This window comes from Podarcis tiliguerta (assembly GCF_965153285.1).
Source record: "Podarcis tiliguerta genome assembly, chromosome: 7".
In the NCBI taxonomy this organism is placed as follows: domain Eukaryota; kingdom Metazoa; phylum Chordata; class Lepidosauria; order Squamata; family Lacertidae; genus Podarcis; species Podarcis tiliguerta.
In genome coordinates, this window is record NC_139540.1 from 59,673,471 (window position 1) to 59,700,749 (window position 27,279).

The window sequence follows — 27,279 nt, forward strand, 5'->3', positions numbered from 1 at the left end:
TCCTTCATTGATGGCTGGTTGGCAAGAATGGTTGGCATCTGTTTCCTATTACTTACGGTAAGTAGAGCAGCACACACAGTTACACAACTTAAAGGTCATAAACAATTGCCTTTTGACACTTAAAACATTGTGCCACCAGTTGTGCAGTAGCTAACACTAAACAGCCAGCTTTACTATTGTGAGGAGCAATTATAATGTAAATATGGCGGATATGAACCTTATTGATTACATAAGGAAGCAATGATGCAAAATAAGTGTTCCACTAGTAACTAGCTCAATGCACTAGAACCATAAATTATATGAAATATAATACAATACAATACAATATTGTGGGTTTGAGCCCCACATTGAGCAAAAGATTCCTGCATTGTAGGGGGTTGAACTAGATGACCCTTGGGGTCCTTTCCAACTCTACAATTATATGATTCTGAGTCTCAAATACTAGTTGCTAGAGATCAATAATGGGAGGGTGTTATTGCAATCAGGCCCTGCTTGTAGAGTTTCCGTAGGTATTTGATTGACCACCATGAGAACAGAATGTTAGATCAGATGGGGCTTTGATCCGATCCAGGAATCTTGTTTTATATATACCGGTATATGCATTTCTTAAGTTGGAACACGGCTTTCATTTGTCCATCACAGATACATTTGTGCGCTAGAGGTTTGCTCTAAGATGCCTTGAAGCTAACCTCATAAAGCAAAGTGATTGTGTTGTTTAATGGTGATTTAATTTCAAAAGAACAATTTTATGCAGCGAAGCAAAAGCTTCAGAATAAATATCTGAACCATGTTTTCCTCTAGCACACTGAGAGCAAAGTAAAATGTGCTGGTGAAACACACGTTCTGTTTCAGCAAGTGCATACCCGTGTAACACTCCATAAAGTATGGTTTTGCAAGCCACACTGGGTGAACAAACGACAAACAGTTTCACGTAATGTGACATCCAAACCTGGGATTGTGGTTTGGTTAATCCTAACAAACCATGAATGCTAGCCAGTTTTATTTGCTTAGCAATCATGGTTTGTTAGGGTGAAACAAAAGTACAATCCTGGGCTTGGACATCATGCTAATCCAAAACCTTTGTGGTTTGTCTTTTTCTTCATGCACTCAGACCGTGTGCACATTATTGTGTATTAAACCATACTTTATGCCTTATAGGGTAAAGGTAAAGGGACCCCTGACCATTAGGTCCAGTCACAGACGACTCTGGGGTTGCGGCTCTCATCTTGCTTTATTGGCCGAGGGAGCCGGCATACAGCTTCCGGGTCATGTGGCCAGCATGACTAAGCCGCTTCTGACGAACCAGAGCAGTGCACAGAAACGCTGTTTACCTTCCTGCTGGAGCGGTACCTATTTATCTACTTGCACTTTGCTGTGCTTTCGAACTGCTAGGTTGGCAGGAGCAGGGACCGAGCAACAGGAGCTCACCCGTCGCAGGGATTCGAACCACGGACCTTCTGATCAGCAAGTCCTAGGCTCTGTGGTTTAACCCACAGCGCCACCCACATAGTACCATGAAACTTTATGGCTCTTGCTCTCAGATAAGTGGATTCAACTAAGATTAGGTTTCTCATACAGAAAAAGTGGAGTTCTAAGGGGGAAATATTTTTAAGCCCTATTGGTAAATTTTGAGAGAATTTTCACTTAAGCTTAAAGTGCAGTTAAAAGGAGGGTGGGAGAAAAGAACTTTGCTTGCTCCTGGCAGTGGGGAAGACTTGGCATGGCAAAGAAAGTAGCAAGGCTTGAACCTGAATCAGGGAGTCAAGTTATTTGATCTATACTGGTTGAATAATCTTTATAACTCAATTCAAGGTGCTGACTCTTACGAGCTTTCCAGACAGGTGTTTTGGGGTTTTTTGCAAGTGTATTCTGCAACATGTTCCTGACACAATAATATTATGTTAATGGTGGATTTATTCTGCTTTAGTTTGTTCTGCAATGCTTCTTCAGGGCTACCACATTATTGCTGTCCACAGGGGCTGTAGTGCAATGAAAGTGAGACACTAATAAACCAGAACATTTATGGTATAAAAAGTTACGAGATTTCAGCAAGAAGCAATGGGGCATGCAATGACTGGAAATGAAGAAGGGTAACCACCCCAAAACTTCTGCAGGCGCAAACAGGATTAAAGGGGGGAACCGTGTGTGACCAACCTGATAACATCACAAGCACAAATCACAATGAATGCACAGTTTTAAAAGGCCATCTAGAGCCCCAAAGGACATGAAAACAAACTCTAGTCATCTCTCCTGCACTACTTTACTGGGGGAATTCAAGCAAGCAAATCCTCTAGTTTAGTCACCCTCCATCTCAGGGTGGCACTGAGTATTGGTAAAGTGGTATTTGTTAGAAATCTGGCTGTTGCAGCTTTGAATCATTTGTCTGCCCTCTCACACTGGGGCGGGGAGAGCCCTACCTGCTTGCATACTTTCTTTGGACAAAAAGAGCTCAGCATGCTTGCCCAGAGTAACTGTGAGGACAGACAGAAACCACCAGCCTCCTCTGCTTGCTCACCCTGTCTCTCTTTTGCTGATCCTATTAAAAGCTCCTCTGGATCACACAAACTTAGTCCACATTCTGTTCTCACGGTGGCCACTTGAGTAACTATGAGTAACCCACAAACAGGACCCAAGGGCAATAGTTCTCTTCTGTTAATATGCAATCTGGCAATTGGTGTTCTGTCGAACATCTGGAGCAATAAGGGAGGATTAGGCTTGCTGTACCTAATTTATGCTACTGTGGCGCCCAGAGGAAAAGTGGATTTGGGAAAGCAAGCAGGTGAGATGAATCCTACTTCCACCAACAGCCAGGACCTCTGTCCGCTTGCAAATCTACACCACCCCAGTGGTGTAGTGAGGCAGGGACAAAGTGTCATCATATTGGCACACCAGGGGAAATGATGTCACTTCCTATTTACAATCCTCTGCATGCCAAATAAGCTCTCCATGGAGCAAAATCCACACAATGTGGTCAGGAAACGGCAGATTAACTTGCATACCCGCCAAAGAGTTAAATGCCACTTTCAGTTTGAAGAAATATTGAGTCCTCTGTAATTCTTCATGAGGAGGACTGTTAACCAGTGAAGGGAGAGCAAAGGCTAAGAAAAAAGCAAGGTTGGTACCAAAGGCATCATGTCTGCATCGGCCAAAAAATTGTTTATGTTGCCATCTTATGAAGGATATGGCTATGGAGACCACCCCCAACCATCAACTTGGAGGGGGGGTGACCCCCTCAAATATTTTACTGGGGGTGGTCGCCGAAGGGCCATAGGCCCCTAGGAGGTGGCTCCTATGATTTGAGTTCACTATCCCACTGACCTAACCATGGACATAGCCAGGATTGGGGGGGCAGGCCTTTTGTTGCGGGGCAGTACCTCAGTTTGCTATGTGTTTCTATTGATTTAGGGGGCAGCTGCCTCTCTCTGTCCACCCTTGGCTACGCCCATGGTCCTAACTCTCAAGAGGCGGCAGGTCACGCTCTCGGCAGCCCCACGGAGCCCCATCTTCCACCCGCGAAGAAAATAAAGCGTGCTGCCCTAGGAGGGGCGTTGGGCACCAGCCTCTTCTGCCCGTTTGCTCTCGCTCTCCCGTCTCTGGGCGGAGGAAGCTTGGGAAGCCACGAGCTGCTTTGTCTGAGGGGCGAAGGAGATGCACCCTCTCCCCCAACCCGCCCCGTGGGGCTACTTCGGTACCCCCCCATAACCTAGAACCATAACCTAGAACCACCTGACGCAGCCCGCCTGCGGGAAAAGAAAGAGCAAGCGGGGCTGCCTGGAGAGGTTCGGTTTCGGTGCGCAGTGGCGCCAAAGTGAGCAGCAGTGCGCGCTGAGGGAATTTCTACCCGTCCGCACCTGAGAGGCGCTTTCGGTTCTCCTACGCCTCTCGCGCTCGGCTGACCAGAGCGAGGCGAGGAAGGGAGGGAGGCGCGTGTGCGCGCAGAGCCCGAGGCCACCTTCCAGCGCGCACGTGGATCCTCCCAGCCCCCTCCTCCTCCAGGCTCGCTTCTCTTGAGGCGCGCACACAGACACGCGCGCGCGCACACACAGACACGGCAGCAGCAGCTGTTCCTTTCCAACGGCCGGGTGGCAGCGGCGCGCCGAGGAAGCGGCCAATAGCCGGGCCGGCCCCGCCCGGCTCCCCGCCCCGCTTTGCTGGAGGGAGGGCGGAGCAGCGGGAGTTGGGGAGGTCGCGCCTGGCGGCTTTTTAGAGGAAAGCCAAAGGCGGCGGGAGGCAGCAGAGTCGCCTGCGGCTGGGCCCTGGTGCGTTTCCTTGCTGTGGTCGCTGCCGCCACCTTCTCCGCCTCCTCGTGAACAGCGTCTACCTCAAGGCAGCTCCCGAAGCCTCCTGCCTACCTGAAGGGCAAGGAAAGAGCCGGCAAGCCAGAGAAATACAAAACAGGGCAGTCTCTGCGGAAGGTGGGAGAAGTTGGCTGGAAGTGAGCGGCACGCGCAAAGCCCACCCAACTCGCCGCGGAGTCTTTCCCCTCCTTCTTTTTTGTACTTTTCCTTTCTTTTCCACCGCCGCCACCAGCAGCCCTCGCTTGCGCGGGGCTTGTAGCTAGAGGAGAGCGGCGTCTTTTTGGAAGATGCACACGACGCAGAAAGATACCACGTACACCAAGATCTTCGTCGGGGGTCTCCCCTACCACACCACGGACTCCAGCCTGCGCAAGTACTTCGAGGTCTTCGGGGAGATCGAGGAAGCCGTGGTCATCACCGACAGGCAGACGGGCAAATCCCGGGGATACGGATTTGTAAGTGCGAAGGGTGCGGGGATGGGTGGATCGTGTAACGTGTGGATGTGCGGGCGCGCCTGGAGAGCGGCTAACACAGCTACCTAAACCCAACTGGCAGGAGGGGGGGGAAGGGAGAAAGGGAGACACTCGGCGATATTTTTGGATCTCGTGTCGTCGTCCTCTCAAAAAATTAAAAAGCGTGGAGGAGGAGGGGAAGCGTGATCGTCAGGCGACTGGGATGGGTAGAGCAGGTGAGCCAACTGAACTTCCTGGAAGTTAATAAAACTTGTTGTGAGCAACGGATTGGAAAAGCAGCTGGCTGATAGGCGCAATAAATACTGACATGAACTACGAGGTGTCTCCTTTTCCCCTGTCGACGGGATTGTGTATTTTGACCACTTCTTTCTTTTCTAAAGGGTAACGAAAGGAAAGGAAACATTGGGGTAGGGTGGGGGGAAGCTGTGTGCTGTGCCCTTCAGATGAGATTTGCATCATAACTTGCATATGAAAAGTTGCTAGTGAAATTTTGGCATCCGATGGAGCCAGCTGGTTACAGGCTGATATGACACGTTCGTATTTTTATCTGCTGCAGCACATGCTACTGTGTCGGTGGGTGTTCGGTGCCTGCAAAATTCCAATTCCGTGCTCTGGGAAATGGCAAACGCTTCAAATATAGACTGATTTTTGTGCGAGAGTAATTTGACAAAAAAAAAAAAAAAAAACACACACCCCATAACAAACCTAAAGTTGCTGTATTGTTATAGTAGTAGCGTTTTCATTTGGGTAAGTTCTGAGAAGAACCTCTTGGAAATGGTGTTCCATTTCACATTGCCCCAGCTTACTGTACTATGAGTCGTGTCAAATACATGAGTTCTGATATCCTGCGCTGTTTATTGTCAAGGTAACCATGGCTGACAGAGCTGCTGCTGAAAGGGCCTGCAAAGATCCTAACCCAATCATTGATGGCAGAAAGGCTAATGTGAACCTAGCGTACCTAGGAGCAAAACCAAGGATAATGCAGCCAGGTAAGAACAGTCTCTGTCCTCCCTACCTGGCTTCTTATCAGCCAAGCAGAGAATGAAAACTTATAAGCTTATCCTATTTCAGTGAAGCTACTTCAGAACGAATAGCTTGAGGATTGGGTCCCGATTCCTGGAAGGAGCACAAATCTTACAATTAAAATGCCTCCCCCCCCCCCATAAGTCTTCCTCTCATGCTGGCCAAGACATGTTAAAGATAGCTTGTGCCAAATGTTGTGCTAATGCAGCCTAACACAAATTTGAATGCTGAATTTGTCAGAGTGACAGTACTGCCCTTTGAGCATAAAACCATGGGGTCTCCTATGAGTGTTTGTGGTGGGAGACATAAGATACTTCCATGAGGGTTATATGCTAGAGCTGTGGAAGTAATCCCCTACTTCCAGAAGCTGTGCTGTGGCGGGGCTTATTGTCTTGTGAGTGTACACACAAAACAGACAAACACACTTTACTATCTAATGGAAAAGGGGGGCTTTGCTTGGTAAAATATTTTTGAATATCCTTTTGTCTGGATCTGCAAGTCATTGTGCACATCAGTTGTGTTTACAGGGAGCCTTACACATTTCCTCGCAAAATAAATGTTTTGGTAAGAAGTTTCCCAGAAATAGGGGTACGAGTTCAAAAACCACAGCCTTGAAGTATAATTTGTGTATGTGCTGAAAATGTGCATTATTGGCATTTTCCTCATATTAAAAACTTGCACCTTGGTCCTATGTAAGCTTACTTGTAGTTAGGTCTCACTGATGCATTGTTTCCCAAATAAATGTCCGTAGGATTATACCCATTATCCACATAAATAGTAGATACATAGGACTAGGTACACACTCGATATTTTTCTGCATGTTTTGAGTGTTACATTACTTAAATGAATGTCCTCCTTTGGAAACTTTAAGCAAATTAAAACAGTGGCACCATTGTTTATTCGAGATGAATTCTGCTATTTTATATGAATATAAATTTCTGGGTCTGAAACCACCTGTTTCCAAGAGGACATGCTGGAGGCTTACTTGTACAATGTGCTCCTGTAATGTTGGACATATATAAATTTAATAAATATTTTTTTAAAAATCGTGCAAATGCGCACCTGCTACGTGGTGCAACAGGGTGATGGCATTGGCAGTTGCCGCCATCTTTGGCAGACGGGTGCCAACTTTTTTGCCCAGTCTAATCAGAAGTGACCACCTGGAATGGCTTCCCATTATTTGTGAGGCCAGATTCCCGTTTTTCATTTACAGAAACATACTTTCCCATGTTGATAAGAAAAACCAGAGTGTATTATGGGCTTCATGGTCTTGCTCAACTCAGTTTTGGTATTCATGGGATAAAAAGCTACTTGGTTTTGTTTTCGAAGTAAAGGTTGGGGATAACGTGGGCTGAATCTGAGCTACAGTTTAACCTTGGAAGCTGTCCTTAGTACGTACCAGAGCTCAGCCTTCGAGTGTGTGCATAATATTTTTTACAGTCAGCCGCCACACATCTCCATATGTGGAATTAGTGCAACGGGTTCCAGCATAATGCTTCTGATTTTAGAAGTTAAAGGCTGGAGATTTTTATTTAGGGCTATTAAGGGAATGTGAATAATTGGCATAGTAACTACCAGGGTTCCTAAAATCCAATGGCTGAGCTTCAACAGAATTTCATGCTCCCTCTAACCCACCAGTCCATTCTTACAAACCTCTTCCACTGCAAGCATTAAGGGTTGTTTTATCCCATTGTCCCAAACACCTCCATTTTAACCATTCTATTACCACCAGTGGGTCCTTGATAGTGGTATTGTGTAGAAATCATTCTGAACTAATCTGTTAACAAGGTGGCCAACATGGTTGTAATGTTACAGTAACTCCTTATTTATCTGAGGTACCAAGCAACTGCTTGTTGTTTTGGATTACTGTATCTTGCTTACACACTGGAATCCATAGGAAATATCCTATAACTCTTAACGGGAATGTATGTGAGCCTCCGTTGCTTCTCTACAGTGCCTCAGTTCAGACATCATGCTAAACCATGCAATTGTCTGGTAAAGCAGAGGTGGAAACCTCGGTTTTGAAGTGGGTTTGTGAACTGTAATTTGTACGAACTATGAATTGGCAAAGTCTATAAATTGACATATCATAGTTGCTGCTGCCCTGTAGAATCAGCTTATAAGAGTGATTGCTGAGAAGATGGTAAACACAGGCAGCCAAACGATGTGTTTAAATACTTGAGTAAACAGTGATTAATCAGACCAGCCCATTTCAGATATAACACTAAACCATCCGTTAGTACTGTGTGAATAAGGAGAAATGAGCCTCTGCCTCCGCACTCCCTTCTCATCTGGTATGGCCACAAGCAGGAGATTGAAAGCCTCCATGTCATGTTTGAGCAGAAGGGAGGCTCAGCTTCTGTACTCCTTTCTCAGTTTATTGTTATGTCCAAACTCAAAAAGGGGGTGGGGCTCTGGTTAGTTTAGACTGTGGTTTGTATAATCAACCAGGATCAAACCAGCCTGGTGCAGTGAATCAGCAGTGAATCGCGGTTAGGAGATCAGGAGTGCGCAACTGACTTGCAAGTTCCCCCCTCACTCTTGCCAGAATGCCTCTCACTTCCATGGTTTGTCTTAACAGTGTGACGTTATCTCTGCATCAGCACTGTCTGGATTATCTTGATTAGTGTTGACCATAGGGTTAGTGCCAGTGCAGGTATATAACCCTGTACCATGTTTAACTCAAACCATGAATGGCAAATTTAAATTCATACAGGAGAGGGGCATGCATCCAAGTTTAGAAGACGGTGAATGTTACGTTTGCTCCAGGTTACAGCAGTTTGCCAGAAGTAATAGCTCATTAATTCTACATTATAATGCTCGAGAGAGAAATACTTTCGTACTCTATAAAAAGCTGATCTTACCAAGGTATTCAAACCATATGGCATCAGATCACATTTTTTGTCTGATTTGTTTACCTAAAGTCAATACTGCACAGTTTATTAAGACAGTGACCTGAGAGTTACTTCTGAGTATACATGAGTAGGCTTATGCTGTGACATATTCCTCTTCACTGAGAATGATCGCAGGGTGGTTATTAGAATTTTCCCGTGAAGTAAATGAAATGCTCACCTAGAGAATGTGATGTGTTTTGTTGTTAGGTTTTGCCTTTGGTGTTCAGCAGCTCCACCCAGCATTAATACAGAGGCCTTTTGGGTAAGTCTGCCTTAAGCTCATATTTGGGGGTGGGAACAATATAGTGTGTACGTCTTAACGTGACCGTTGGAAATAAAATTATATTTTTCAAATTTCCAGATTTAAAATGCCATCACTTCATTGATAATTCTCTAAATAAATACTATATCCGAGTCAAGTGGTGTAAGATGCATGCCGGCCTTGCACTCAAGCAGCCCCTATGCTCGTAAGATCATGTGGTAAACAAGGTGTGCCTTTTAATAAGCCACTGTGCCCCATTCGGTATTTTTCTTCAGGTTGACTCAATGTTATTTATCTCTTTCTAATCTGACAGGGATCGTTTACAGTTAAGATAACTGATGAGAAGGATATGATGATAAGAGGTGGAATAGTTCTGTTTGGAATTAAACTCTGTAACCAGTAGACTCAAACACACAAACCAAGCTAAAATGGTGATTAACGATGCATGTATGTTTTTTTTTCTATATAGTCAATAGATATCCGTGTGCTTTTTTATTTATTTATTACAGTAATGAAGTGGTGTTGATAGCTAAACTGTGTGCTTTTATTTATTGAGAGGGCTGTAGTGAAAGTTTTTGGTGGTCTTTTCATTTTGGTTTTGTGGAGAAGTGTTGACTTTGCCATGGGGAGCGAAGGGACTTTTTTTCCTCTCTCTTGCTTTCAAGCTGTAGCCTGTGACTTCTTTTTTTTATATTTATTTTTTAACCGTACTTTGTAGTGAGTGCTAAATTTGTGTGGTTTCTTTTTTGATTTCTTTTTTTAAAAAAAAGAAAAATCAACATTGCTTGCATGTTACAGTTTTGGTTTTGTTCCTTGGGAAGGGTTTGGCGCTCCCTGTATTAACAATGTGCGTCCACGTGCACTTTCCCATTAGATAATACATATATATATAGCCTTCCGCAGATTTACTTAAACATATGCTATTCCTAAAGTTGCTGTGCATTTTTATTCTACAATTAAGCATCAAAGTTGGAGGTGACATCTGCTTGCTTGAGTGTCTTGTAGGCTGTCTCCTCTTTGATTCTTGTTGAGTAAGGCCCGTGACAAAAAGTTAGTTGAATACTTAACAAAAAAAGGAGGGGGGTAAACTTTAAGCACACATGCTTATTTGAGAATAGTTTTGAAAAAACTATATATCTTGAAATGAGCCATTAGCAACCACGTTGCTGACTGCCTAACCCAAGTCCAAAGTATACATTGCATTTATTTTTATTTAATGAAATTTATACTCCACTTTATTGTAATAAAAACCTCCAAAGTGGTTTGCAAAAAGGTAAAATCAGGAAAAAGTTCCAATACATTAAAACATATAAGATGCTAAAATGCTAAAACAGATTAAAATCCACACCGGCATTTCCAAGCATCTGGGTAGGCTTGTCTAAACAAGAATGTTTTTGGCAGGCGATGAAAAGAATACAGGGAAAGTTTTCCTGCTTGATATCAACAGGCAGGAAGTTCCAAAGAGTAGGTACTGCCACACTAAATGATTGAGTTCTTACAAGTGTGGAGCAGGTATTTTGTGGCACCTATAGTGGCATATAACATTCTCCTGGTATTTTCTTAAACCAAGAACAGAGCCCAAGAGCCTGCAAGTTTATGGAGCAGAGCTGGGCAGGGTTTTAACCCTTTCCTCTCTCACTGCAGTCTCAATTAAAATGTCCCTCCTCTAGAAGATGGCTTCATTGGCGTCAATGGAAGCTTCCCCACAAACGGGAGGGTTGTTTAATCAAGAACACAGCATGGGAGGAAACGGTAACACACACATACACCCCTCCTGCATGCTCTTATCCTGATCACCCCCAGCTGCTATTTACATATTTAAAAACTGGAAATGTTAAACACCCAGTTTGTTCTTTAGCTGGTCTATTAAGATGGTTGGGCTAGCAGACACCAGCTAAAGAGACTAATGTCACAGATCCTATACATGCATACTCAGAAAGGAATCCTACGGAGTTTAATGGGACTTACCCATAGGTAAGTGTGTGTAGCAGGAGCGGGGAATGGAACCTAGCTAGCGAATCAAATATTAAGATTCCCCCACCTGTAAAGTTGAAATATTCTCATGGATCAGTGGTTATGGCAAGTCCTTCTGAAGTCTATTTCCAGGTGCCGTTTTAATCCCAATGGTGAACTCCTTAGTACAGCTGATGCTGGTAGGACTTACTATGACCACCAGTCAGCTGTCAGCAAGATCCGCTTGCAATGGAATAACTGGGAACTTTTCAAACAAGTTGGCAATTGTTCCTTGGTAGGCACCCCTGTCCTTACATGTCCTGTGATGCTGCATGTGACTGCACATGCAGTATGGTTTGGGGTAAAAGCTTTGAGGGACCTGTGCTGGACCTAGTTAGGCTCATAGGACTTGGCTTCTCCACCCCTGATTGCAACCTAATTAAAGCCCAATCCACAAACAAGATATGTGAGGAAGACGTAAGTTGGATATTTCATCAACCGATATAAGGCTTGTTTAGCCAGCACATGATTTTTTCCCATATAATTGTGTCCCATCCATTTCTTAAGAGGGTGGAGCAATTCCATGTAAACAGCATTTTGTTTTTATCGAGTCACTTGATGCCTTGGTAGTGTGTGTATTGGAGGGGAAGACTTCTTCTGAATATTAGAGCTCCCCCATTCAACTGGAGTATCTGGAATGAACAAAGACATTCACCAGCACAAAAAACTTAGCAATCAGATCACAATCGCAGTCAAAGTGACCAGTATATAAACTTGAACACATGTAACTGGAACGCGTAATTGGAATATGCCCTAATACTCAATTTCTGAGACTGGCTACTTAGAAGTATCTGGATAGCTGAGATCCTGCTGATATTATGTCCCATCAAGGTCTGTGAGTATGCATGGATAGCATTGTGCTGTACGTAAAACAATTTTAAAGTAGCTTGTAGGGCTATATTGTAACTGAACGAATAAAAGTCTTATTTGACAGGTTGTGCATATGAGCTACACTTTAAAATAGATTGAATATGCAACACTGTATTTGAACCCAGGGCTTGCCAATTTTTGGGGGCTCATGGGCACCTTTGCAAACTGGAGAAACTGCCATGGGCACCAGACATACACATTAACGAAGCACATATTGCTAGCCATTATATTGTCCATTATAGAATGCTTTTTTCAAAACTACGGTAACTTCAGTGAGAAAGGGGACCTCGTGGACACCAACAAAGGTCTCTCTCAGCACATGTATGCCTGTGGGCACCACACTGAAACCCTTGATTTAAACTTTTTAATTCATTAAAAAAAAGTGTGCTGTGTGTTTTATCACTTTTTCTGTGGTGTGCAAATCTGCAGGATTGTTTTTAAAAAGACTAAGCTGGTCATCAAAAGTCGCCATTAAGTAACTTCCTTCCAATGGTCACATAGATTTTCATTTGAAAACAGTACAAATATATGAGGTGGTAGACGTGATGAATAGTGAGGAAATCAGACCCCAAGTGGGCATTTTGAAAAGCTTTTTACTGTTTTACTAGGTAAGGTTTTAGTAGGTAAAGGATCCCTGGATGGTTAAGTCCCGTTAAAGGTGACTATGGGGTGCAGCGCTCATCTCTGCTTTCAGGCCGAGGGAGCCGGCGTTTGTCCAGACAGCTTTCTGGGTCATGTGGCCAGCATGACTAAACTGCTTCTGATGCAATGGAACACAGTGACGAGTGCCAGAGCGCATGGAAACACCGTTTACCTTCCCGCCGGAGCAGTACCTCTTTAAGTACTTGCACTGGTGTGCTTTCGAACAGCTAGGTTGGCAGAAGCTGGGACCGAGCGAGGGGAGCTCACCCTATTGCGCAGACTCGAACTCCTGACCTTCTGATCAGAAAGCCAAAGAGGCTCAGTGGTTTAGACCACAGCGCCATCCGCTCCCTTCCACTGTTTTAGTATGGATGTACAGTATAGTAGTATAGTGATATTCCCCCCCCCCCTTTGGTATTTTACTTTTGGAGGGGGGGAAACACCTCAGACTTCCTTTGCTTTTGAATAGCATTTTTTGCCTATTGTTACGTTAATAGGTAAATGTCTTCACATTTTATGTAAAGGTCTTAGTGGCTGTCCCTACTAATTTATAATGAAAGTTTTCTTTCCTGATATTCTGCCATTTCCAGAATGCAGGCCATTGGTACTGATAGAAAAGTGAGTGCCTGCTGTATTTTGTCCTCAGCTACTGTTAGTCGGATGCAGTGTAATTTAAAAGGTGTGTAGAAGAGAGAACCAGGTTATGCTTCCATAAAATTGCTTCCCTATAAAGCCAGAACTCAGTGCCTTCTGTACTGTCAGTTTCTTCTCCTCCAACTGGTTGTGTTGAGTTCAAAAACATTTGCTTAATTCATTTCTTGGAAATCTTAGTATAGCTAGAGTGTTGGTTTTTTTCACGTAAATTTTGGTACTTGAAACTCATTTTTAATATAAAGTATGATGATCTGGTGATGGCCAGTTTTGAAGTTTTTACTTCCCATATTTCGTATGATCCATTGTTATTGCCACCATAATTAGCTGGTGCTATTTATATATATGCAGCCTCTTCTGGGATTTTATTTTTTTAAGTGTATACAGTACAGTAGTTTTAAACAGTAACCCACGCCCCTGGGAAACAGAACACAAATGGTTTTATTGGGACCCCAATCTAAATTCAAATGTTTCTCTGGGTAGTACAATGTCACATAGCGAAGCCATGTGTATTGTGTCAGAAAAAGAGCACTTAGGTTTGTTTCCATGGACCAATTTTTGTTTGAAAAAGCCACAGGACATTTTGTATGTGTGTAGCAAAAAAAGAACATAGTCCCAGACAAGAAATAGGGTTTTAAAAAAAATAAAATATCTTGGAATATTTTCTTTGTCCTACGCTCTTTTTGGTTTTCAAAAATAAACCTCTGTCTGGGCATTGCTGCATCACTGCTTCATTTCGTGTTAGAAAATGTTTATGCACACGTTACATTGGCTGCGACAAATAAGCACTCTGTGTGTAAAATTCAGTTGGTTTTTTTGAGATTTATTTTTATCCCAGGCAAAAATAAATAACAAAAGTACTAAATTAAGAGATGCCTAACCTGTTGCTCTCCAGGCATTGTTCACTACAACTCCCTGAGTATTGGCCATGCTACTTGTGGCTGATGACACTTGGGGGTCCAACAACACCTGAGGCTCCCAATTTAGGCAACCCTACTCTAAATGGAGAGTGGCTGAAATTTGGGGACATTATTTGTTACCTGCACAGTTGTAATGTCCTACATTGTAGGCAGGGCTTTTTTCCTAGAAAAATAGGTTGCTGGTACTCACCCTGAAGTTGTTACCGTAAGTGCCACACTTTTTAACGACGAAAAGAGGCTCCAGTACTGCATACCTTTGAATACTCCCTGAAAAAAGCACTGATTGTAGGAATACCTGAAATGAAAAATGTACCAGGAGTGCAATTTTACCCCAAAAGGTTTGGGTTATGGGTAAGAGAAAAGAGTGGCCCTATGGCTCATTGTACCCACTGCAAACCTCATTGTGTGCCTGCTAAAAACATTCCTTTCAGTTTATTTGGTCTACAGACCATAAAAAATAGTTACAACTATGGTGTCAAGCCAACCGCAGCAGAGAAAAAACACTATACATGAACACAAATTATACAGTGATACCTCAGTTTTTGAACGTAATCTGTTCCGGAAGACCGTTCAAGTTCTGAAACGTTCAAAAACAGAAAACTCAGTACGGAATCCTCAAAATGGAAAACTCAATACAGAAGCCGTGTTTCATGTTCGACTTCCGAAGCAAGTTAGAAAACCAGAGTGCTTACTTCCAGGTTTACGGCGTTTGAAAACCAAAATATTCGTCAACAGAGACATTAAAAAACTGAGGTACCACTGTATAAACGTTTAACTGAACAATCAAAAATACTTCTAAAAAGCAATTTTGACTCTGGATACAGTGAGGAACTTGGCTATATTATCTAAAACATTGGAGTTGGAGTCTGCCATTAAAATTGAAACATAAAATTAAACTTCATTTCCCAAGAATAGAGAAAATATTGGTGAGACTTGTATCCATCCCGTTGCTTGTAACCATCCTATCAGCACAAGGATTTCCACTTGTACAGCAGAACGCCCCCCACTCCATGGGTCCTTATAAAAATTGCAGTGTAGATAGGAGAATATGGGTAACTTTTTGACTGAAACGCTTTTGCAAGGGCAAACTTTCAAATGCCAAAGTAACCTAGTAAATCAATCTTCCATAATAGCTGATAGCAAAGCATTGAACCCACCCATTGAAAATGACTTCCTGTATCTTGGAATATTTAATGTTGCGAAATAGCTGGCCCTAGCCTTAAAAGATACAGTGGTGAGCAAATCCCATTTGCCAGAGCTAATATAGTTTGCAAGTTAAGATCTGGAAGTCTCTGTTTAATGCTGTTGGTTGCTTTTTCTAACTTTATGAATACTTGTCCTATCTTCAATTTAAAAGAAGGTGGAAAGGACACTGGGCCAACCAATTTACGTTTTATTATTTCCTGGAATGTCTGTAAGGGTAACATAACAATTCAGTGCTTCTGTGTTACATGCAGCTGCTGGGGAAAGGGCCTGTTTTCTTACCTATGTTTTACCTGGTGTGCAGTCCTATGCAGGTCTACTCAGAAGTAAGCCCTGTTTAGTTCAGTGTAATTTACTCCCAGGTAAATGTGTGTAGGTGTGTAGCTTATAAAAACATACATGTATGTATGTTTTTATCAGTAATGAAATGCTTTTGAATTCAGGCTTGATATCAGTGGTGAAATGTTTGTGCTTTTATGAATGACTATCAGTGACTTATCAGAAAACTCACATTCTTTTGTTTTTATTTACATTTGTCTAAGGCTTTATGTGCTTCTATTGAAATGCTTCCATTGTGATCAGTAGGGACAAAATAGGGCTTAATATAAGCTAACGTTTTTTAAAAAGTGGATGTGAGTTTCCACAAAACTTCCTTTACCAGTTTTAAGCAATTATACTGAGTGCAGTTGGGGGCTTGGAATGAATAACATGTGATCAAATATAGTATTGTGAGTAAAACGTCTGATTTAATGGGCATCTATGAATTGTTGAATGAAACAATTCAAAAATATTATGCTAGTTATACAATATCTTTCGCAGTAATTAAAGTTTGTGATTAGAGGGGGTTAGATTCAAAGGACTATTTTGAAGGTTTTTTAAGGGGACACCTGTGATATAATAAGGCTATTCCTGCTTCAGGCCTGAATGAAACTTGTTGTTGTTGTTTAGTCATGTCCGACTCTTCATGACCCCATGGACCAGAGCACGCCAGGCACTCCTGTCATGTTGGTAGCTTCGAGAACGCTGCCCAACCATCTCGTCCTCTGCCGTCCCCTTCTCCTTGTGCCCTCAGTCTTTCCCAACATCAGGGTCTTTTCCAGGGAGTCTTCTCTTCTCATGAGGTGGCCAAAGTACTGGAGCCTCAGCTTCACAATCTGTCCTTCCAGTGAGCACTCATGGCTGATTTCCTTCAGAATGGATAGGTTTGATCTTCTTGTAGTCCATGGGACTCTCAAGAGTCTCCTCCAGCACCATAATTCAAAAGCATCAATTCTTTGGCGATCAGCCTTCTTTATGAAACATGTTAGCTACCTCATTAATAATCTGGGTACAAAACAAAAACGTAGGCTATTAAATTTTGATACAAACTGTTTTGTGGCAGATGTATTTGTTTTCTAAATTATATTTCCATTTTCAGTGTCTTGTATGCTCTGTACAGACTTGTCCACAATATTATATGATACAAGTTGTTAGGTTAATATTTACCACAAAATTATTGCTTTGATTGCTTACCAAGTTTATTCAGCAGCAGTTACTTCTGAGTAAATCTGCATGGAATCAGACAACTCATAGGGAACCCAAAGCACGCTTGCTTAAAAGCAAACCACTGAAATAAGTTTCTGGGTTTGTGGCGCGATCCTATGCATATTTCCTCAAAAGCTAGTCTTACTGTATGCAGCAAGGCTTACTCCTCCTAAGCAAGCATATTAAAGTCATAGGAAGAGGTTTGTGTTATTAATGCTTATTTCTGGTACACCAAATGCTTGTTTCTAGTACATCAGAGTAAAACTATCTCCTTTCAATGAAGAAATCTAGAACAGTTTCAGTTGTTCCTACCAATATATGCCAAACAATAAGTTCAAAATAACACCCCTAAAGCCACTGAATAAAGATGCCTCTGCAGCGTAATGGGAAGCTGCTCTTTAACCTTTTGACCTTGCTGAGCATAAAAGGAGCTAGCATTTCAGTATCATGACAATCTCTGCATGCTGGCCTTTCCAACAGATGGAAGTTTACTTTGGCCTTATAAAGTCATTTTGCTCAGCTGGAAGCCCTTGTCGCATGACAGATGATCAAAAATAGACCCACTGCAGCTTGTCCTGTCAATCACCACGTGCAAAATGGCATAATAGTGGGGCGCCTGCAAGGAGTTCATGCATATTGTAAACCAAGAGGTTCTAAAGGGATAGTGTTTCATAATTCTCCACCTGTTAGTTGCTTGGCTTTAAAAGAAACAAATCACAAGAGCTTAAGTAGGAGTACATTCATTTATGCGTCTTTTAACAAGGATACAGGAGCCATGATGACTGTGCTTCTGTTGACATGTAGAAAAAGATAGAGGGTGGTTTGTTAGTTTGTTTTAGTTTTGTTATCTTTTCAACCAATAATATAAACTGAACTTCACATGATTGCTAAATACTGTCTTCTCTGTTAGATTTGACAGAAGCAAACCTCAGGAATAATCTGTGTTTAAGCAAACAGTATAAGCAAATCATCTTTTTGTGTAGCTTAAAAACATTGCAACAAGAATACAAAGTTATTATTTAGATGGGCCTTAGATACACAGAAGGTTCAGGCAAGTGGATTCAACATAAAAACTGATGAATCGCTATCACCATTAAAAAATAAATAAATCTGGAAAGGTCATTGATTAAGATTCAGTTTTGTTGCTCTGTTCTCATCTGTTTCTCCATGTATCACTAACTCTTTGCAGTTCTCCCATCACGGACAGTGGGAGATTGATGATGTAAATATATTTTTTTCTTAGTTAAACTTTTAACATTTCAATGCTTGAGGTGCAGGCATTGAAGGGGGAGTGATTAGTTGCTAAACAGGCAAATCTTCACTTTTAAAATAGTGGGGGGGGGGAATACTTTTCGAAGTTGGCAGCATTCTTCAGCTGAAAATATTTTCTTTCTTGGCAACTTTAAATGAAAGTAATTTTTATTTAAACATATTCTCATTAATCTTAACTATATTTATATAGGGTGACCAGGTGGAGCTGACTTGTGCAACAGCTGGAAAGGAAATCTTTTGACATTGCATGAGACATTGAAAGCTTTTATTCTGCATCTGGAGCTCTGTGTGTGTGTGCGTGTGTGTCTGTTGGATCTCATTAGAGTTGCACTTCATGTGGCTAGAAGGGTTCCCCCGCCCCCCATACAGTTTCAGTTGCAGGTCAAAACTTTGAAGGTGGTACCATTAATGTAAAAATAATACATTTTGGGTTTCCTGTGATATGAAGGATCCCTGTGTCTATTTTTTTATAACAGGTGGAGAACTGAGAGCTGGGTTGCTAGTGGCTAAGGAATGTCAATTGGAAGAGTCCATCTTTCAAATCTCAGCGATATATTTCCTTTGGAGTCTCTTAGGGAAATAATTCCTTCAGTTTCAGCCATACGTCCACAATAACATTGATCTGCCTTGCAGAGTGGTCTTGTAAGCATTACTGAGATGATACATGAAGCATGTTGCGTACTCAGTATGCTATGTAAATGCTGTATTTTTGAGTGCGGCAGCATTGCTACAAATATCAACATTATAGAATCACGGAAGAGACTCTGAGGGTCATCCAGTCCAACCCCCTGCGATTAGCCTGGTCAAAATTAGTCTGACTGTACTACTGAGCACGCGCACATACAAGAAGTGACATTTCACAATGTGGAAGATAATAAATAATGTATTTTAAAACGGTGAGGTTGTTCCTCACAATATTATTTTTTTCTGCTTTTGTTAAACACTAGATCTTCCTGAATATAATCCTGCCCTTACCCATTCCAAAGCATTGTCTTGTATAGAAATAAACAAGGTGGCACAAAGCAGGACACCAGTGGCCAGATTTGTCACAACAGGTTTGACTCTCATGGCCTTACCCTCTCCAGACGTGTGGTGCACATTTGCCTAGGGACCACTGTTGTGTATTTTAATGGCATCTATGTAGCTTCCCCTCAATGGCCTCTTGTGACGGAGTGAATTGCACTATAGTTCCGTTTGAAAAGTGTGATTCTTGCTGTGTTTACCACACTTGTGAACTTCTATTTAAACTCCTTTGTCGCCTGTGTTGTTGGTTTTTTTGTTTTGTTTTTTGTTTTAATAAGGGTGACTGAGGTTGCAGAGAAATTAATGTGTGCTGAGTCTGCATAGCAATTCAAGTAGGGTTGCCACGATACAAGATGATTTATTTCCTCAGATCCGTGTAAATGCCTACAGGAAACATGCAATGTAAAACTAAACATGCAACGTAACTACAAAAAAACCCACACCTGATAATACAGTTCATGGAGCTAAGAATTTTATGAATGCTCACTAGCTTTGCTTAGCAAGTATTGGGGGGTGGGGGGAACCTGTCAATTCCCATTGAATTTAAAACCCCAGTCTCATAGCTAGAAATCTCATTTATTCCTTCTTTTAATAGATGTCCTACACATCTCAAGGTCCCTCTAAGTATTTAAAATTATTAGTAACATGTTTCATAGTACTTAACTATCAGCTGCTGTTAAATCGGCACTAACACTGTGACACTGTGGTGGTGATTATATTCTGATTTTAGTAAGACCTTTCCCTTTTGGCTCTTGCTTAAACGATCAATTTGTCCATCGAAATTGGTTATTGTGGCAACCCTATGCGTATAACAACAACTAAATTTGAGTTTGTTTTTAAGTTCTGAAACTGGAAGTAAGGTTTACTTGTGAGATCTAACTTTCGCCTTCTGTCTTTCAACAGGATCCCTGCTCATTATGTATATCCACAAGCTTTTGTGCAGCCAGGAGTAGTCATTCCACATGTCCAGCCTACAGCAGCTGCTGCCTCCACCACACCTTACCTTGACTACACTGGAGCCGCATATGCTCAATATTCAGCTGCAGCAGCAGCTGCTGCCGCTGCAGCCTATGACCAGTATCCCTACGCAGCATCCCCAGCTGCTGCAGGATATGTCACAGCCGGGGGTTATGGCTATGCAGTCCAGCAACCAATCACTGCAGCGGCACCTGGGACGGCTGCAGCAGCTGCTGCTGCTTTCGGCCAATACCAGCCACAACAGCTGCAAACAGACCGTATGCAATAGCGGATGGACTTGTGAAGAAAGTTCTGTTTCTTACTCTTCCTATCTTTTTACCTTCAAGCCTTCCAGTAGAAATAGTTACAAAAGAGGCAATTAACCTTAACCAATACAGCTTTAAGGAAAGCTACAATGCAATAGTGTATTATTACAGAAACAGATTCCACTGTCTTTGTACAGCATGCATCCATATCATGGGTGGTATTGTGGGGTGGGTATCGTAATATCAGTCCAAGCATCATCCCTATCATGAAAGGATGGCAGAAGTAACAAAAAAAAAGCTTATATTAAAAACAAAAAAACCAGTAAAAGATGCATTTTACATTATCAGGGAAAAAAGTCCAGGTGAGCAATATGTAGCCTGTATCAAGTTGAAGATGACTATTATTTAAATGTTGAAAGCACTGACTGTCATTACTACTTTTCATTATGGCCTACAGAACTTTGTTTGAATGAGTAAGAAAAATGCTTTCTGACTATCTCTTAATGGGCATCGAACAAACTAAGGAACGTGGCCTTTTGGGGGGGAGGTTGGGGGGAAAAGGTGGACAGGCACCAAAGTTATTTTCTCATCTGTCCTCTGTGTGAATGGGACTATGGAGCAAGTGATGTGGAATTAATGGGCGCAACAGCTGTACAGACAATCAATAACACAGACCGATCTGGAAAGAACACATCACTTGTGCTCGTTTGATGAGCTTGTCACATTCTAATCCCTCTCTCCATCCTGTTTCACTTTTAGGAAACTTTGACTGCTGGTGTCAGCTATTCTGATTCTGAAATAGGATCAGCTCTTTACTACAACAGCCTTCTCCTTTTATTTATTGTATCTATTCATGGCTTGCGAATAAAGGCAGGAAGAAATTTGCTGAATTTAAACCTTTAAGAACTGTGTTAAGGGAATTTTTATTTTATTTTTTGGAAATGATTTATATACAATTTAATACCTATTTAAAATATTTATTGGGAATAAAGCAAAGGTCTCTCATGAGACTGCTTGTTGAGATTGCAGTTCTTCAAGGGTTAATGCTAAGTGGGTTATATTGTGCCTTAATTGTAATGCTATTTAAAGATATATTTATTTTGAAAGTTGTACTATGCTGCACTCTAAAGAAAACAACTTTAGATGTGAAACTGTAAAATTATGTATTCATCTCATGGTATAAGTTATTTAGTAGGTTTAGCTATAGTATACAAAATATTAACCTAATCAACTAAAATGCTGACATGGGTTTATTTAAATTCTGTTAGTACTCTTTTTATAAGGGTACTTTCAATACTTTTTTTTTTAAGGTTTTGATCTTAAAAATGCTAGTTTCATGCTTTTCCCGCGATCACCTTAACCATAAACCTTTTTTCTTGGAAGAAAGCTCTTGATTTCAGTCGAACTTTCCCCCAAGAAATCAAGGCTTGGCAAAGGATTGGGTTATAAAGCTATAATACTCTACACACTTGCTCAGGAGTAAGGTCCAAATAATGCATTACTGTTGTGCTGATAGGAACTGTTTCTGTGGTCTGGCCACACAGCTCACCAATAATGCCTCCAAATGGGAACCATGTAGATCAGGTGAGTGATGTGGGAATTGACCATGTGACTGTTACAATGTGATGGGTTCCTAATTATAGAAAGTGTTGGTAACACACAGGACTGGGCAACACAGAAACAGCTCCCGTGTCACAGGGGTAATATGTAAATGGGACTAAGTCCCTTTCCTCTGAACTTAATGAGACTTAGTTCAAACTAGATAAATGGAATACTGAATCTGAAGCTCCATTTTTAGATGTGCTATGTGGAAATAAACTCCCATGAAATTATCCACATAGTGTGTTATGGGTAGGTTGTCAGAATTTCCTCCTATCAAAAAAGGGGTAGGTTTCCCCCCCACTTTTCATCTCTTTGTAGAACAATTTTTATTCCTTTGCTAGGAAACGCTGCTTTACATTGTCCTGTGAAACTGCAATAACTTGCAATTTTTATTCTTGACCTAAAAAAGGAATTTAATATTTTACACTGTATTGGAAATCTTTTTATACTTGAACAATTTCGTACAAGGGAAGACAGGATAGCATTTTTATGGACTTTATCCAATGTCACTGGATTTATTTTAAGTATTTTGAGTACTAGCCAGTGTTATATAAGGTAGATAACATGACTCTCATGTGCATGTTATTTATTATGTATATTGCTTTATAATGTTTCAAATCTTCTAATCTATACACTTGTATTAAAAAAATAAAAATATTGTTGAATCCAACCTATTTAGTCTTGCCAAAAAAAAAAAAAAAAGTTTCTTTCCATATCAAGATGCCTCTGTTTTCTAAAGTTCCTCAGTTGTGAAAAGAGCAAGTTCAGTGATTTCAAATATGCACATCAAAAGACAACTGAAGCATTGCCTGGCTTGTTCAGTATTGTACAATACTGCGAATTTTAAGCTTTAAGGCTCAAGCGAGTACTGCTTCATACAATACATAATTAACTTGTGGAATTTATTATACAGTACAAAATGTGGCAGTTGCACCACACGGTAAAGGTAAAGGACCCCTGACAGTTAAGTCCAGTCATGAACGACTCTGGGGTTGCAGCGCTCATCTCACTCTATAGGCCGAGGGAGCCGACGTTTGTCCGCAGACAGGTTTTCCAGGTCACGTGGCCAGCATGACTAAGCCGCTTCTGGCGAAACCAGAGCAGCGCACAGAAACGCCGTTTACCTTCCCGCCGGAGCGGTACCTATTTATCTACTTGCACTTCGTGCTTTCGAGCTGCTAGGTTGGCAGGAGCAGGGACCGAACAACGGGAGCTCACCCCCTCACCAGGATTCGAACCGCCAACCTTCCAATCAGCAAGCCCTAGGCTCAGTGGTTTACACCACAGCACCACCTGCGTCCCACTGCACCACACGGTAGCAGGCTCTAAATACTATGATACTTTCTGGCTTAGTAGCAGATGCCCATTATAATTGACAAAGTAATCCTAATAGGGATGGCAGTGGCAGGGAGTGAAGTGGTGGATTGCCCACCCTTCCAGTCACACTACTGCCACCAGGCAGGGCAGGAAGTTCTGATTTTCTTAACAGCAACACACAATTTGGTTTCTTGAGGAGCCAGAATTGGACCAGCTTAAAGTGCAATTGAGGGCTCTGGCTCCAAAGCCACTTTCATCCAGGCCCTGAATGCCCCATTCTGGGTCCTACTGGCAATGGAGGGGGAAACACTGAACACTCTCACTGCTTGCTTCATTATTGGATTATTGAACCATCAGCTCCATATAGGCAAAAGAAGCTCAAGGTTTTCAGAAGATAATGCGGAGATATATTTTTTTTAATGCTACTGTGGTATATTTAAGCAAATAAAATAAGGTTGGGAGACTGGAATATCAATGATGCAACTTCATCCTAGGGGGCAGGAAGGGGGACCACTACAAAACACCAGAAGCAACATTTATTGAACAACTTGTGTTGGCAGAAAGTTAAAAGAACTATGGGAATAGTATACTGTTCTGAGGGAGTAGTGTTTCTAGGAATCTTATAGTAAATAGTTTTTCTGTGCCAACATCTGGAAAGGCACTAAAATAAATGAAAATAATAATTTTAGATTTACAGGAAGCAGCTGTGAAGTGTGAAAACAATTGTGCTTTTCAGTCTTCAGTAAGATGTAACTTATCCGCAGTTTTCTCACTTGTAAATGTTTAATTGTTTTCAGGGGTATTAACACTACATCCTCTTCTTCTTTTTAACTGTAGTGCTAGATCAGGCATAGGCAAACTTGGCCCTCCAGATGTTTTGGGACTACAACTCTCATCATCCCTAGAAAACAGGACCAGTGGTCAGGGATGATGGGAGTCGTAGTCCCAAAACATCTGGAGGGCTGAGTTTGCCTATGCTTGTGCTAGATCAGAAAGAAGGTGCAGTCTTTATTTCTGAAGGAGTCAATCCCCTGTTACCTGCCCCACTGAATGTGTAATTAATTCTACAAACTGCAGAAACTAATACTGGTGCTGTATACTGAGACAGAATAGTTAGTAATACACGTGTACCACACATAATGATTTTAAGGAAACTACAACTCATTTAGTATACTATAAAACAGGAGAGAGACCAAGAGGCAGGTGAAGAGTCACGGGTGTCTCCCCCTCCTGCTGCGACAAGCTCTCCTCCCCTCCCACTCTTGTCTCCCAGAACCAGGAGAGGCATGAGAAGGGAGAAGTTAATTTTACACAGGCGTAATTTCAGATTGCTTGGGGAAAACCCTAGAGAGGAGGGGATTTAGGCAGCTGTGGGGAGGTGGGAGCGTTCAGTCTCAGTAAATACTTCATGGGGGCAAGATCTACTACAGAGATAAGTTGCTGTGCTCATTAGGCCTGACACTCCTGTGCAGATACAGTTTTTGGTAATAAAGAGTTAACTGCAACGTATATGGTGTGATTTACTGCTGGCTTGCTCCTGCCACCAACTCTGGAAAACAGCTTGTCAAGATGTTTTAGATTTTTATTTCCCTGAACTGCGTTCTACTTTGACCTTGAATAAGTGTCAACTAAGGCATTGGCTCTTCTAGGTAGAATCAAAAAGGGACCTGCAAATAATTAGAAGCACCAAAATTTCCGCTTGGCACCCACTCTTGAGAACAGAGTATATTACAGCTAAGTTTATTTGACCAAACTCTCACCAGTTTCCTTAATAAATAATAATGTCTTTATTGAATTGCGTTTCCAAGTGATCCCCACTGCAGTTTGGGATGGCTGCTACAACAAGGTCCCTTATGCAGACAGACTTTGTACAGTGGTACCTCAGGTTACATAGGCTTCAGGTTACATACGCTTCAGTTTACAGACTCCACTAACCCAGAAATAGTGCTTCGGGTTAAGAACTTCAGGATAAGAACAGTAATTGGGCTCCGCTGGCACAGCGGCAGCAGGAGGCCCCATTAGCTAAAGTGGTCTTCAGGTTAAGAACAGTTTCAGGTTAAGAACGGACCTCTGGAATGAATTAAGTACTTAACCCGAGGTACCACTGTATTTGTGGTCAACCCCAGGTGGAAGACATCACACATTATCTGTTAGCCTGCCTCTTATATAGAGACCCAAGAAATCAAGCTGGATTTGAATTTGGTGTCTGAATTCAGCAAGGAATGTAGCTGTTCAGGTGTGCCAACTTGAATAAAATAATGTGGGGGGCCAGGTAAGCCCCGCCCCACATAATCGATCACAAGATGTAGCGTGCACACACCATTTGATTGATTATTTATTTATTTATTATTTTCAATGCAAAATTACAACAAAAATTACAAACATAAAATCCAAAAAAAAGAGCAAAAATAAAGCCTACCAAGAAAACAATGCCATCATAATAATCTTTATGTACATATACACATAATTGACTTCCATTTGAATGGCAATACCCATCAACTTGGGTGGACCTCCACCCCCTCAAATATTTTATGAGTGGGGGACAAAGGGAACTCAGCCCCTAGGAACTGGCGCCTATGTATGTAATGCTCAAGCATTGAATCACCTTTTGTTAGCAGACTGGACATGTTAACCTGTACCACGTAGCATGTTATAAACATCACACTTACTGCCCCAATGTGTTTAAAGGCTGCTCATTTCCCTTGATCTCTGAATGTCTTAGTCAGGGCACAATCCAGTTGTTCTTTTGCATCCTCAACACCCTCTCCTAGTGGCCTCAATCCCCTATCCCTGTGTGTAGCCTTTTCACAAATTAAAAGCAGTGTTTGTAGGACAGCTGTGTGCATTTAACAGCACATTTAAGGGACTCGCTGGGTCAAGCCTGCAATATCCCCCCAACACTTCAGGTTTCATACTATCTACTCAACCTTTGCCAGTAGCTTCATGTGGGGAAATGTGTTCATAATCCTGTTACCAAAACTGAAAAAGAGAGAGGTAGACTTGCTTTTTGGATTAAGGATAACTTGCAGCTCTGCATAACCATCAAGTGCTATCAATAATCCATGACGACATGTAGAACTCTATTAATAAGAAATGCTGTTATGTGGAAAAGGCGAAGCTGGTGTGGTGTCCTAGTTCCAAAGGAACTGAATACTCACTGTGACACAGCATCTTATACCTTCCCATATTAGATCATCCAATATATTTGACACAGAGGAATTATAACGTGGCATGGTCATACTAGTCAAATTCTGGAAGGTGGTCTAAACAGACATGAGCAATACATTCCCCAAGATATAAAATATAAGTAACCACTTTTTTAAAACCGTTCATAACATTTAGAGGATGAATCAGGACACAGGAAGTTGTAGGGAAGCAGTGATGCACAAAAATAATACAATTTAAAGTATGATTCTGGTTCTATTTCCAGAATGCTAGAATGAAAATTGCCTATTATCACCATGGAAGGAAAAAGAGTACAGACATGCATAACAATCAGAAGAGTGCGATTTCATATGAGAAAAGGCTAAAAAAGATTATGACTCAGTCCGACATTGTGCTGAACAGGTAAGATGTGCATTCGTTTTACATCAAATTGATAAAAATTTGCAACAAGTTCAATTAGAGGAACATAGTGGAAAAATCCAATATACTTTCAGTTATTACAGCAATAGGGGTTCTATTTTCATGGATTATATATTGCATAGCAATTTACATTTAAAAAAATACTTTGAGCTCATGGCACATGTCCTTACCATTCAGTTTGCAATGAGAAATATATCTATATAGCTCATCTCTTATGAACCTGATGGACTATCCACTGTCCAGTTCAAATCTATGTTCTCCTAATAGCTGGCTTTATTCTGTGAAAAGAGTAGAATACTCACACAAGTTGGTCATTTTCAAAACTGATGACACTTATAAGGAAACATCTTAAATCAACCCATAGCTGATGTTTTGTATGACCACTCACTTCCATATTATTGTATGCATTAAAAGCATATTTCCAGAATACATTGATAAAATAATCTGTTTTTAATTTGTAGATAATCATTAAAAGGCATGGCAC

The 27,279-nt window shown here is 41.6% G+C and overlaps 2 protein-coding genes across 5 annotated transcripts in view; one reads left to right on the forward strand and one right to left on the reverse strand.

Annotated features, from left to right (window-relative positions):
- Positions 1–4,038, reverse strand: part of ATXN1 (ataxin 1) — a 294,034-nt gene extending 289,996 nt beyond the window's left edge. For 2 of the 4 annotated variants that reach the window (XM_083449365.1, XM_083449367.1), the window contains exons 1-2: positions 3,852–4,038; positions 3,000–3,070 (exon numbers count right to left, since the gene is read on the reverse strand). The gene's annotated coding sequence lies outside the window, so the exon portion shown is untranslated. The remainder of the gene's footprint in view (positions 1–2,999; positions 3,071–3,851) is intronic. The other 2 variants (XM_083449387.1, XM_083449366.1) reach the window with 2 other exon arrangements.
- RBM24 (RNA binding motif protein 24) lies at positions 4,017–22,563 on the forward strand. The gene is made up of 4 exons (XM_083449681.1): positions 4,017–4,753; positions 5,637–5,760; positions 8,896–8,950; positions 19,972–22,563. Exons 1-4 carry the CDS (start codon positions 4,586–4,588, stop codon positions 20,312–20,314), a joined length of 690 nt encoding a protein of 229 aa, XP_083305807.1. The 5' UTR covers positions 4,017–4,585; the 3' UTR covers positions 20,315–22,563.
- Positions 22,564–27,279: the final 4,716 nt, after the last annotated feature.